Below are 14,801 nucleotides of genomic sequence, written 5' to 3'. Positions count from 1 at the left end.
TCAGAATGGACATAATCTAGGGTTTGCTTAGTGTTGTGGGTTGCTGACTTAAAACTAACCCTCTTTGTCTTTCCATAGATACAATCTTCACAGAAAGGCAAGTTTCCTAGGTTTGGATCACTCAGCAGCCCTTGTTTTTGTAATTCTAAAAGCCTCCCTTGACTTACATGCCCAAGCCTCCTATGCCATAGTACAGCTTTGTTTTCAACTATGTTTTGAGTTGGGGATGCTTCCCCAACTACTGTTTTCCCAAGTAGTGTATATAACCCATTTTTTATTTCTCCTTTCATGATAACTAGGGAACCCTTAGTAACTCTAAGTACCCCTGCCTCAGATTTGAAAGAATAACCTGCCAAGTCAAGCATACCAAGAGAAATTAAATTTCTCTTTAATTCAGGTATGTATCTGACTTCACTCAAAACCTTTTCAATTCCATCATGTATTTTGAGTCTAACTGACCCTATCCCCATGACTTTGCAGGATTTATTGTTACCTAGAATTACATGTCCCCCTTCTTGTTCAGAGAATGTCTCAAACCACTCCCTTACTGGACACATATGAAAAGAGCATCCAGAGTCCATTATCCACTCTGTTTTTGAATCAACCTCACTCACTGTGAGTACCTCAGCACTCTCATACCCTTCTAAAACCACTGAGGCATCCCCTGCCTCTTTGGTTTTATTCCCAGGATTATTTTTCCTATCAGGGCAGTCTTTCTTAAAGTGCCATTCCTTGTGACAGTGGAAACATTTGAATTGTTTCCCCTTTGACTTAGACCTATATATTTTATTTTCATTTTTACCCTTCCTATCTCTCTTTTCTGTTCTACCTCTGACAGACAAGCCTTCCCCATGATTCTGTTTGGTATCTCCCCTACTTTGAAGTTCCCTAGTATGAAGTACAGATTGTACTTCATCAAGTGTCAAAGAGTCCCTACCATACACCATGGTTTCTTTTAGACTTAGGTATGATGAGTCCAAAGAACTCATCAAGAGGATGGCCTGATCCTCATCCTCCACCTTAATGTCTATATTGGCTAAGTCTAATATGATTTTGTTGAACTCGTCTAGGTGCTGTCCTATTGGAGTCCCAGGGGTCATCTTGAAGGTATACAGTCTTGTTTTCTTATGTAATCTGTTTGCTAAAGACTTTGTCATATATAGGTTTTCTAATTTTAGCCAAATGCCTGCAGCCGTGTCCTCACTAGCCACCTCTCTCAGGACTTTATCCCCAAGAGAGAGGATTAGGGCACTATGGGCTTTCTGGAGAATGTCCTTCTGGACAATCCCCTTATCTTCCTCCTTTGAGGAAGAGCCCTTCTGTTTCTCACCTAGGAGAGCATCTTGCAGTCCATGTTGGACTAGCAGTGCTCTCATTTTTATTCTCCATAGGCCGAAATCATTGTCACCAGTGAACTTTTCTATATCAAATCTCATGGTCCCCATTGAACCTAGGCTCTAGATACCACTTGTTATAAAACTTGTGTTTTATAGTTACAAAATTGCCAAGATTTAATAAGGAAATTCACTGTTTAATATTCTATATATAAAAGACTTATTCATAGAAAACAAAAGCACGTACTTCTTTCTGTTTGTGACTTAAAACCAGCATGCTTAAGATTACATCAAAAGCAACATATGTACATAACAGTTATGATCACAAGACCAACATTATACCAACACAGATCCATGTATCAATATATACAGCACCTTCCAGATCAGATATAACGCACAGATCAACAAGATAAGCAAGAACAAATATATCAAGAGATTACAGTAATCACATATGAACAAGAAAATAAAGGAAATAAGAAAGCAAGGAAAGAACACACCGAGATACGTGGTTCGACCCTAATGGTCTACATCCACGGCAGGAATGGCCTCAGAGATCTTTATTGATGAATCAAATCAATCACAGAGAAGCCTCAGTTCAGATACATACAGAAACACTCAGATCTCACAAAGAAATCACACCGATTTCTTTCCTCACTCACAAACCCTAGAAAACCCTAGAATCGCCCCATTTCCCTCTCTGCCTCTTATTCTCAGCCGATACACACAATGAGCTCTGCGTTAGGGTTACAAGAGAACAAGATATATATATATATATATATATATATATATATATATATATATATATATATATATATATATATATATATATATGGTGCATCAGGATTGTAACACGTGTATCGGATCCAACGGCTCAGCTCATATACTCGGATTAAAGGCACAAGCTCCTCACGTGCCTGTTGTAAGCAGATTTTAGCTTCACGGGACCAGTTCGAGCCACAAGGTCATCATACACTTAAAACACAGAATAAACCATTAGTAATTAAATAACCAGCAGATAAGAAAATGATTTGACATACATATTAGACGTCCATGTATGATCACTTGCAACTAAAGAGTAGAGTGGCTTGGTGGGTTCTGGGAAACGATTATGATGGCTAAGTAAATAATCACGATGGAAAGCTCTATTTTTTAATTCTAATAAATCAGATGATCTTTACATACCTAGGTTCTCTGCATATATAGAGCCCGTAAGTATTTCAATTATTATGTGATAGCAAACTTATTTGCTATTCAAAATTCAAATGTTGGGATGAAGGGCTTATCTATACCCAACCAATAGATTTCCTTGCTTGATGGGCTCTCAGGTAGTTATCCTCTCGATGGTTAGGATGGACTGAGCCTTGAATGTGGGCCAAGATCTTAAGGGACCGTGGGTTAGTAGCACGATTGGTAATACAGATCCACCGGTCAGCCGAATGGGCCACATGATGACATTGAGCCATCTCTAGTTACCCCGTAAAGTCTCATCACACGTAGCACGTTGGAACTTGTAATCATAACGTCGTTCGTCATCTATGCCTTGCCGTCAGAGCGTCGTTTCATCTTGATGCTCTTTTGCACATCAACCGTCGCACATATATATAGCTTCTTAACTCTTTATTTCTCACTTCTCCTCTTTGAATTCCCCCTACTCCTACACTCAAGTGCCCTATTGTTCCTATGTTCATCCTCTCTTTTCGAGTGTTTCCCCTCCTCCTTAGGCTTTCAATCCATTGGGGCTTATGCTCTGACTTCCGGTCGTCTATGGGGAAGTGGCGTTCTGGGCAACCATGCGCACCAGCTTGCCATTATTCCTCATGTCTTCAATTTTATGCTTTAAAGAGTGGCAATCTTCAGTTTTATGCCCACTCATATTGTGATACGTGCAGTACTTCTAGGAGTGCCGCCCATGATCTTTGCCATGCTTGGCCTCCTTTGCTTTGTCGTGGCTATGCACACTAGAATAGTGTACGTAACCTTCATTGTGCCGCCTTTCCTTATGTTGACCCCTCCATGCCTTCTATCCTCCATCCTGATCTCTCTTTTGGCCTCCCTTCGACACACGCTCCTCATTCTACTCTGATTGGGTAGTTAAGGCGATTAATGTATCTTCGGTGTTGACAAAGTTGTCGACTCTATCTATAAATTCCCGCAAAGTGGAAGGGGTTCTCCTGGCCAATTCAACCATGAAGGGGCTCCTCGGCCATATGCTCTTGAGGAGGATAGCTAGCATAATCTTCTCATCCTAGTCGTCAGCTGTCATTCTCTCTTTGTTGAACTGCGCAAGATACGCTTTCAAACTCTCTTCTTCTCTTTACTTTACTATTAATAAATATGCTACTGACCTCCTACGCCTTCGGATCGCCATAAACTGGGTCAAGAACTGCTAGCCCAATTCTTCAAAACTGTCTATGGATCCCCGCTACAATGCCCTAAACCATCATCGAGCCATCCCCCTCAAGGTTAGAGTGAAAGCTCAACATGCGATTTTACCGGGAAACCCGTGGAGTGTCATGTGAGTTTTGAAAGTCTCCAAATGTTCCATAAGATCTTCAGACCCGTCGTACAGTTCTATTGAGGGGACTTTGAATTTTGGCAGCAATGGTGCCGCCATTATTTCCGAGCAAAACAGTAGATTGTTGCCAGACAACAACTGATCAATCAAGGAAGACATCCCTATCTTCTTGGCCATCTCCTCATATTTGTCCATCAAACTACATAGATCGTGGTGCATCTTCTTTGTTTTCTTATTCTCTTGGGGGGCTTACTTGCCCCGCACTGTGCACTTCCATTTCAACTCTATCACCCTAGCTGGGCGTTGTGTCCTCCCCTGAAGGACTGTTCTTGACTCTAAAGACTTCGTTCTCCTTCCGTAGCAACTCCAGTTTGGGAGTAAGTTTCTTCACTACTTCCTCCATCTCCGCAAGTCTTTCATCCATATTTACGATGATACCTTTTGATCTCTAGTTGCTTGCGATCGAGTAGTAGTAGGCATGTGAAAAATATGCTGGTTGTAGGACAAAACAATCTAATAGACAATGCCAACTATTATAGACATGTTTCACCGCCACCCACATATGGTCACTTGCAACCAAAGAGTAGAGTGGCTTGGGGGGTTCTGGAAAACACCTTCGATGCCTAAGTCAGTAATCAAGATGGGAAACTCTCTTTTTAATTCCAATGAATCAGATGATTTTTACATACTTGGGTTCTCTGCATATATAGAACCCTTGAGCATTTCTATTATTATGAGATAGCAGACTTATCTGCTATTTGAAATTTAAATGTTGGGATAGAGGGCTTAGCTACACCCAATTGATAGCTTTCCTTGCCCAATAGACTCTCAGGTAGTTATCCTCTTGGTGGTTAGGATGGGCTGGACCTTGAAGGTGGACCAAGTTCTTAAGGGATCGTGGGTTAGTGGCTCGATTGGTAACCTAGATCCACTGGTTAGCCTAATAGGCCTGATAATAACATTGAGCCCTCTCCAAGGTGATTATCGAAATTGCTAGGTTAGAGAGGTGTGACCGTGTGATCGAAATTGAGTAGTAAATTGAGGGGATCTATATTTTTCCCTTTTATTTATTAGATAATGAAATTTAGAAGAGAGAGAAAAAAACTCACTTCATTCCCTAGGAGTCACTATTTATGGGAGTTTTTCCTTGCCGTCTAGGTCTATCAATGTAACACAAGTAGTAGGTCAGAATCTTCATATGCATTTTTCCAGTTCAAAGCTTAGATAGAACAACCTTCAACAGAACTCCAGCACGAGTGCTATTAGTTAATGAGTCTGTGCATGCATTTGTTAAGGTCAGAAAGTGTCATGGACAAGCTCTGCAATCATATAGGTCAATAAAAAAAGAGAATTGCTATATATATAAAGGGATTACACAAAAGTAAATCCACAAATTAATGTGGTTTAATAAGATTCGTTAAATCTACTTTACAATAAAAATAACTTTATAATCTGACATATTACATAAAGCCATATCAGTTTGTGAGTTTATTTTTATGTAATTCATTTGTGTATAAAATATTTCCTATAAAAAAAAAAAAAAAAAAAAAGCTCTGATCTTCTGCAGAGTGTGATAGGCACAAAATTCAATTCCTACATGCATAAAGATGGGGATGGCATCCAGAATGCAGCTAGTGTACAAAATAAGTGGGTGAGACAAAGACATGATTGCATATTTCTATTGGTTTAGTGGGACAAGACTTGTTCCATATTTTCTTTGGAGAGTCTAACTTATTTATGTTTCCAGGTAGGTCCGGCCCTTTTTGTGCAACCAATTATTCAATATACACAATAAGAAAGCAATACCAGTGGCTATCAGAAGATTTGTTATTACATCTACACAAGTACAAAACAAGTCAATGACTTGCTTGCTATCAGTTTGTAGTACTACAGTACGTAAGTAGTTTGTTTTCTAGTGTGCTAGCAGTTCCTTATACTTTCTATTCTGCAAGGATTTTATATGAGCTGATGGTGAATAAGCGAAACGTACAATTAACTGACACGCCTAGGCTTGAGATCTCTCAATTTACAACAATTTAATAAACAACAGAATAAATTCATACAAAATTCATACCCAATTGCTTGAAAGTGAAAACTCATGGAATCTAAATGAGAGTTCCCCGGCCGTATCTCTCTCAGGCCTTATCTCAGGTCCATCACTGACAACTCTACTTCCAGTAGGAACTTCATGTGGCACGGGCTGTATTTGATTCTCATTTGGACAGGATGCCAATTGAACTTTAGGTGGTGAAGGCAGGACATGTGGCGTAGGAGCCCTAAATCTGTTGGCCCCACTTGGAACAGTCAAAGCTCGGTCCCACACTAATACATGAATGAGAATGGGAACTTTGGTATGCCGGTGCAATGAGAGTTTCATGCTGAGTGAAACGGTGTCAAAGCATCGGATTGCTCCTGTTGAGGAAACCATCCAGGGAAGGACCTTCTGATTGCCAACTCTTGAGACCACCAGTAGCCTAGATGCATTTGTAGCTTCTTTATACAAATTACCAAGCCCTGACCGGGTTGAAGGAGCATTTTCATTACCATCAATAACTGAGGAGATGAAAATAAATCCCTGTCCATTGCAAACAAATGATAAGCAAATGCCTAGATGATGCATACATTCTACTGATTTTAGAATATGCAAGGGCCTGAGAACAAGTTAGGAAACCTCTTCTGTGCGGCTGATAGCGAACCCAAGCTTTGTGTCGCCTTCTTTTAGCTTGATTTCAATTGCAAACTCTCCTCCAAGAGGAGCGTACCAGAGGCGAACTGCTTTAACAACACCAATATCCACTCCGTGGTAATCCTCAAAACCATATAGACTAGCATTTGCTAGATTAGACAAATCAGATGAGGACCCAGCATTAACTGTAGAAGAGGCCGTCTCGCCAGATATCTGTGACATGAGAAATGTATATTCTAATTGTCTCATGATACTAGGATTGCATGAAACTATAGGTTATACTCTCACTTTGAAGAGACATACAGTGTCACATATTTTTGGCATTTCATGCATTTAGACAATATGCTAAAAAAATGAATCTTTTGTTGCAATCAAAGCAAAAGTGTTGTGGACTATTCAAGAATCCAAGTCGATCTGCTTTAAAAAAATAAGAAAGCAAAGATGATCCCCGCCGCTTTTGCAGAAATTACTTTTCTGCAAACTGCTTAAGAACTATTCCAGAGTATAAGGAAGAAAAACTTTCATAAGTTTTGGACACTGGCACCAACAATAATTTTTATAGCATGCATGAATGAAGGGTGGTCTGGATGGTGGAGAAAGAATAGCTGTTAAGCATGAAGTGACTCCCACAAAATATCTGGACCTCAAAATGGTCTCTCATTAGTTAAGTATCCCCAATTTTAAAATTGGTCTTAACATCAACTTGAATTGCTGCTTAGAAACTTGCTATGATATTTTGGCAAGTTCATTCTGTCACTCATCCTTCATAGAGCTATTTCAAAATAATAAGCATGAAGATGTAATATAAGGTGATCTGTGTATAATTACTTTCCAAAAAATGTGGCCTAAAGGCATGCCATTAATTGTTACAAAGGTTACTGGTGAAAATGCTTATCCATCACACTACAATGACAAAAATGGTTTTGCTCATATTGCTTTGGTGAGATGAAAAATGTTTACCTTGGTAAGTAGTGGCTCAGTTTGAACGTTCATAAAGGCTATAGGAACCCCAGTGGCTTGAGATGCATTAAGCCATGCATTTGCCCTAGCAAGGGTATCTTCCAAATCATTGTAGCGAGAAGCAACTTGATCGGAAGCTTTTGGCAGAAGAAGTATAGAAAGAAAGCAACTTGAAAATGGAACTGATAGAAACTCCTGCATTCTCCTCTCCCATGGATATGCAACATATCCATCTTGAAGGCGAGAGCTGGATAGTGCATTTACCATCCTGTCACTCCTTGAAGCTGCAAGCTAGAGCTCATTATTTCACATTACATGGAGAATCTCAAAACAGGTGGAAAAACAATGAATTTTAATTTTCTCCAAATAGTGTAAATTGGCTCTTGTACTGCAGCACCAACTGTTCATTGGATTCTTGCTAAGATTATTGTTCATGACAGAGAGAGAGAGAGAGAGAGAGAGAGAATTATATAGGTTAACATATAAGAAGAACAGCCAAACAATGCTTGATCAGAGTTCTAAAGAAATGAGTTTAACTCATTTGAAATGTCATCAGTGCACTGGTGTTTCAAGGTTCATGCTAACATAACTGCGATCCAGAAGAGTCATGCCTATAACAAACGAATAACAACTGGTTGCTTTCTTTAATTGCTTTGTGGCACAAGGCATGCACATGTAAGATTTTGAGATAGTGGCTCAAAAAAACAAATCTTGATGTAGTGTTTGCCATGCCTAGATATGATATTTTTTTCTCACTTTTGATATGTAGATATGAGTAAACATAGCGAGAACGGGTAGGAAAATGCTTTTGGATCGTGAGAAATTGGATGGAAAATGCTTTTGGATCTTGAGAAATTGGATCAAGAGAAGTTTTGAACTAATTTTTATTGCTACCCGTTATTAATATTTTGACTTTACATCCATAATGCAATATAGGATAGATGGAATATTCATTCACAGGAGAAGGCGAGAAGATTGGCTAAAGGGCCCATGGAACGCTAAGGAACAATGTCTTCAGTGCTCCATGGGTGATATCCATGGGTGAGATCACCCTCATCCTTTGTGAGTTTCCAGGGAGAAGCTAGGAGCACTCCCCATTTCCTCCTTTTTTCTTCTCTCTTCGCCTTCCGCTTTTCTTGTTTCCTCCCCCTTTTCCAATTTTTATATTTTTTTAGATAATGATTAATTACATTATATGTTGTGTAACTTACAAAGGGTGACTCTAAATATCATGGCAACATAGAACCAGAGCTATAACCAGAGCCGCCATAGCTTAAATAACCACAAAAAGGGGTTGCACTATCATAAATGAATTTTCATGGGGACTAGAAGTAAAAGATGACACACCCCCAACCAATTCAAGAAACAATAAAGAACAAGCCCACATTAAGGAGAGAGTGATAAACTGCAAAAAGAAAAAAGAAAAAAAAAAAAGGAAAGAAACTCTTTGTATCATAATAGGAAAATACACTTCTATGAGAGGCTGAATGTTTAGAAACATTCCATCTATCCAGCAGGTTCCTATAGGCTGAACTCTGCCAACCAACAATCAAACTCAATCGTGAAAAGTAAAGCTTGATCTTAAACGGATGTAAACAACCAAGTCAGCATTAAGGTCACTGTTTGGGGAAAAAAAGGTGGCCATGAATATCAAACAGTTTTGGGCGATAAAGAGTAGTTGCTTTAAGATGATGAACAAGATTTTTAAATGAGAATAATTGCTGAAATCGTCAACATGCCAAGTGCGGCAGATCAAAGCCTGCTTCCCATGACCTTGTCAAAAGCATTTCCATAAATAATTACCAAATGTTAATTCATAAATTCATGGGACACAAACTGCAGGAGTGTCTCATTTATGGCCAATATAGCCAACACTTGGGTTCAGATCTATGAAAGTTGCAGAACCTAACAGAGAAACAGGTGGCGAATATATCTTTATTTTAGGGCACTTCATACTTCAGAGCCAAGTCTAAATTTATAAAATTGATCTTTTTATAAAGCTTTGGTGAATGATGCAAAAACATATTCCACCAACTCCCTGTGGGCTAATGCCAATTTGACAAAGTCTTGCATAAATTTTGGAAATTGGTCATTTTTTCTGGAGTGGCTCTACAGCCACAAATGGGCAATCCCGACAGTGCATTTTTTATTTTTATTTTTATTAATGTATTTTTTTAATAATTTTTTTTTAAAAAAATCACTACATCATTAAAAAACATTTTCTTAATTATTAAGTAAAAAAAAAAAAAGTCCTATGTGTGGCTTTAGCATTTCTATTTTTTGTGATTGGGAAATTTGTCTTTGAGTTCAAAAAGTAAAATAATATGTTACTACCAAAAGAAAACGAAGTCAAATGTATTGGTAATCTAAGGCGCGAATTGGTTACACAAAATTAAAAATCTTATCTCATCTTATCTCATTTCAATTCATTATTATAATTTTTTTAAATCTCTATATAAAATATAATAAACAATTTAACTTCTTCAAATCTTAATACAAAATTAATATTAAAAAATTATATTATAATAATATTTTATTTATTCTTATTTAAAATATTCATATCATCTCATCTCACGTTAATAATCAAACGAGACTAAGCTCTAAGCCATGTTTGTCATTATGTGGTGATGGTAATCGATGTATGCTGGATCATCAAAGTATTATATATAAATTTTTGTTTTTAACCACAAACAGCAAACAGAGGAAATTGAAAAGTCAAACGTGGCTCACCTTGGAGCTCGAGGCACTCGGACTCCGTCCGATCCAAGAAGCCGACGGTGTAATTCGGATCGGCGATCGACCTGAGGATGTACTGTTTCTTACCGGCCGAGTCGTTGGGTACGATACAAGCCTGCAACTCGGCGAACTCGTCCGCTCCCCTCCGAATCCGGACGAGAATCGACGTCTCCTTCTTCTTGTAGGCGTCGTGAAGAACCCTCTGGACGCCGCTCTTGCCGTTCTTGAACGGCGCTGTGAAGAGGAGGAGCGTACCGGAGGTTCCCATTCGGCGGGAGGAGGAGTTGCCGATGCGGAGCTCCTCGACTATGTCGCCTGTCTGGAGGAAATCGCCGGTCCACTCGTCAGCTTTGGAGCTGCCTTTGAGGCACTCGATGGAGAGGACGGTTGGGGAGGACCTTGAGTCTGAGACGGGCTGAACTCGATCCATAGGCATGAAGCTCTGCGAATACGACCCACTTCGACTAAAAACTCCAACCAAAATCACACTTCCATTACTTCACAGTAGAGCTTGAGAGAGAGAGAGAGGTAAAACGGTGTTGGGTTTTGTCTACCCCAGTTATAAACACAACCACCCTCCAATCTCTACAGTCAACGAAGAAATCATTGTAGTGTTAATGGAGACACAGCACTTTGACCTTGACTTAGGAGAGCAGCCAGAAAATCTCAAAGGCTCCTTTTTTATACTCCATAAATGTTAGGCAGATAGCGTTCAGAGGATAAAAAGTTCAGAAGACATGAAATAATAGAAAAGTCACCAAAGCAATCTCCCCTCCCCTGTAGTCAGTGGAAGCGGGTCCATCTGGTGTCACCCTCCTCCATCACTTTATTAACGTGATCCAGTCCCCTGGAGATGAACGATGATACTCCAATTACATAAAGAAAATGGGTCCCATCTAATACGATGAAAATAGGATTGTCTCGAAATGATTGTAGTTTTCTAAGGTGTGCTAGTTCACAGTTGAAAATGGAAGCTTCTCAAGGAGATGAGGACTGGCCAAGATGAGAACTTCTGCTCTCAGTTTTCACGTTATCTGATTGTGTGCTTATTCCATATGTGAAACGTACGTGGATTTGTCAAATTTGCACAGAGGACAGAATGCTCCTATCAAAAGTTAACTACAATTTCAAAAGGCAATCATCCGCTCAACAGTGAAAATAAATAAATGAAAATGGTTTTGTCCCTACCCAGCAGCATCTGAAACTGCCTTTGTCCGGAGACATCCAAGGCGCGCGTGTTTATATATAAAAAAAAAAACGTAAAAATCTAGTTTAAAGTATAATTGCATACTAATATATATATTAATCTAATTTGATTAGTTAAAAAGTAAATTTTATAAAAAATAATACTAATTTAAATTTTAAATATGAATGAATCGAAATCGATACGTAAATTAATACGTGATTTTGTTTATATGTAACAAAACTCATATATATAAATATACTAGGTGGGAGTAACGTGCAAAGCACGTTTATCTAATTTTATGAAATGATTATTTGTAAAAAATAATATATATTTTATAAAAATTATTGATGTCACTTAATAATTTAAGGCATATTGGAGAAAATAAAAAAAAATTAGTTCAAAGTATCATATAATCCAATACATGTTTATAACATCTATAATTTTAGCAAAGATGTATACGAAAAATTTAATAAAAGTCTAACACAAATGATAGTTCAAAATATGTGTCGTTTGATATTTGTATTATAATTCATCAATTTATGTCATCCTGTAGACAATCAATAGAGACAACATTGAAATTCTTATTTTGTTGTTGGTTGAGTCGATCAGGGACAACATAAAGTTAAAACATAATCTTTTTATAAAATTTGTGGTATAATATTTTCTATATATAGCATATATATAAATCATAAAATATATTTTGAAATTGTTGGCCGAATTTACTCTTTCTTGATTAGCTCAAGGATCACGGCCTTTGTCACGTGCCTATTATAGCAAGCCCACGTATGGAATATGACTTAGCGGAAGCTACGTCCTACAACCATGGGGAAAAAAAATACTTTGATTAAACACACTTGTATTATATATTATATGAGATTTTTAAATTTGGAATACTCAATAATCTGAGTTAATGAAACGTATAATACACGTATATTATACTTAGGGATTCACGTCTTATGCACCTAATACACGTGTATATGTTAAGGAGAAAGAGAAAAATATAATAACTAATCTTTAATTACTTATTATTATATAAACTATTAAGTATTATAATTATTGAGATTAATAAATCATATAACAACATTGAATGCTATCTCTCTCAATATTTATGTCTTCATTTTATGTGCCAAACCGTTAAAACAAACGGTGTTAACTTTAACGGAAAAACAAGAAAAACCGTTAAAACAAGATTTTCCGTTTCATACACACTTTTTATATATAGAAGATATATATATATATATAGCATAATACGTCATCCATTGTATAAAATTCAAAATATGGATTCGTGGTCTGTCATGTAAATCCAGATTCAATTGTCTTGTTCATACACAATGTCTTGACTAGAATATACAAGTAAGCTGCTAACTTCTAGGTAGTTTCGGCAAATATCTTCTACGGCAATGGCAAACTTGTGAATCACACTCAAGTGCCAACCCTTGCGTAAGAAGAAGAGGAAGAGGAGAGAAAAGAAATTAAAAAAAACAAAGAAAGAAAGAACGATAGAATCAAAAGCCAGAATGCTGCCGTACGTTTGAACTAGACTTGCAACATCATGAAAAGTCAATGTAATATGTATGTCAATACATTTTATTTGTTACTCTTTTAATGACTAATGTGTCTTCTGTTATGTGATTAAATTGATCATTAAATATGTGGCTTGATTTGGTTTCATGATGTAAAAGGCCAGAGTTATTGAAGCACGTGAGGGGCTTGTGACAGCATCTGAATACCTGGCCATTGGATCTATACACATGGTGACATCTGTTATTATATATATATATATATATATATATATATATCAGCTTATACTTGTAACCCTAGATCGATTTTTTCTTCATTCTGATATACGATTGGAAACTAAAGGGGCAGAGAGGAGAGAGAGTAGAGAGGGGGCGATATTAGGGTTTCGTGGGTTTCCTTCTAGAGAGAAGAAATCTGTGCGATTTCTTGTAGTTTCTGTAAGGATTTTGTAACTCTAAGTGTACTGAGGCTTCTCTGTAAAGTATTGTTAATCAATAATGATCTTTAAGGCCCATTCATGCCGTAGATGTAGACCATTAGGGTCGAACCACGTATATCGGTGTGTTCTTTTCTTATTTTTTTTACAGCTTTATATTTTCTTGATCTCTTTGATAATCTGAGTATATCCTTGTTGATTCGTGTTTCATCTTGTTAATACTGTTTGGTATTTGTAATCTGGTAATATTTACGATATGGTTGCTTCCCTGGTTGTGGTTGATATCAAACTTATATTCTTGTGATTATTGACTTTCAGTTTAGATAAAAGAAGAACATAAAACTTTATAACGAGAAACTGAAAGGTTTATTGCAAGATTCTTTAAGGTTTATAATAATTTTATAAACAATAAAACATAAAGTTTTATAACAATTGGTATCTAGAGCTAGGTTCATGGGGACCATGAGGTTTGGTATAGAAAAGTTTATTAGGGATAATGATTTTGGCTTATGGAGAATAAAAATGAGGGTACTGCTAGTCCAACATGAACTGCAAGATGTATTTTTTGGTGAAAAACTAAAGGGTTCTTCCTCAAAAGAGTAAGAAAAATGGATTATTCATAACGACATTTTCCAGAAGGCCCATAGTGCCCTAATCCTCTCTCTTGGGGATAAAGTTCTGAGAGAGGTGGCTAGTGAGGACACGGCTTTAGGCATATGGCTAAAATTAGAGAATTTGTATATGACAAAATCCCTAGTAAACAGACTACACAAGAAAACCAAACTGTATACTTTCAAGATGACACCTGGGACTCCAATAGGGTAGTACCTTGATGAGTTCAACAAAATTATACTAGACCTAGCTAACATAGACATTAAGGTGGAAGATGAGGATGAGCTCTTTGGACTCATCATACCTAAGCCTTAACGAAACCATGATGTATGGTAGAGATTCTTTGACACTAGATAAAGTACAATTTGTACTTCATACTAGGGAACTACAAAATAGAGGAGATACCAAACAGAATCATGAGGAAGGTTTGTCTATTAGGGGTGGAACAGAAAAAAGAGAGAAGAAGGGTAATAATGAAAACAAGAAGTCCAGGTCTACGTTAAAAGGGAAATAGTTTAAATGTTCACACTGTCACAAGGAATGGAATTTTAAGAAAGATTGACCTGACAGGAAAAATAACACTGGGAATAAGACTAAAGAGGCAGGGGGTGCTTCTGTGGTTTTAGAAGGGTACGAGAGTGCTGAGGTACTTACAGTGAGTGAGGTTGGTTCAAAAACATAGTGGATAATGGACTCTGGTTGCTCTTTTTATATATGTCCAATCAGAGATTGGTTTGAGACATTCTCTGAGGTAGATGGGAGACATATAATTCTAGGAAATAATAAGTCCTACAAAGTCATGGGAATAGGGTTAG

General features: G+C 37.5%; 1 protein-coding gene across 1 annotated transcript; it reads right to left on the bottom strand.

Annotated features, from left to right (window-relative positions):
• Positions 1–5,658: 5,658 nt before the first annotated feature.
• LOC122295211 lies at positions 5,659–11,238 on the bottom strand. The gene is made up of 4 exons (XM_043104329.1): positions 10,226–11,238; positions 7,496–7,779; positions 6,521–6,748; positions 5,659–6,424 (listed from the first exon to the last, which is right to left on the bottom strand). Exons 1-4 carry the CDS (start codon positions 10,665–10,667, stop codon positions 5,918–5,920), a joined length of 1,461 nt encoding a protein of 486 aa, XP_042960263.1. The 5' UTR covers positions 10,668–11,238; the 3' UTR covers positions 5,659–5,917.
• Positions 11,239–14,801: the final 3,563 nt, after the last annotated feature.

This window comes from Carya illinoinensis, chromosome 14 (genome assembly GCF_018687715.1).
Source record: "Carya illinoinensis cultivar Pawnee chromosome 14, C.illinoinensisPawnee_v1, whole genome shotgun sequence".
Taxonomy (NCBI): Eukaryota; Viridiplantae; Streptophyta; class Magnoliopsida; order Fagales; family Juglandaceae; genus Carya; species Carya illinoinensis.
Note: the sequence above shows the minus strand (reverse complement) of the source record. Positions and strands in the feature narration are given on the sequence as shown.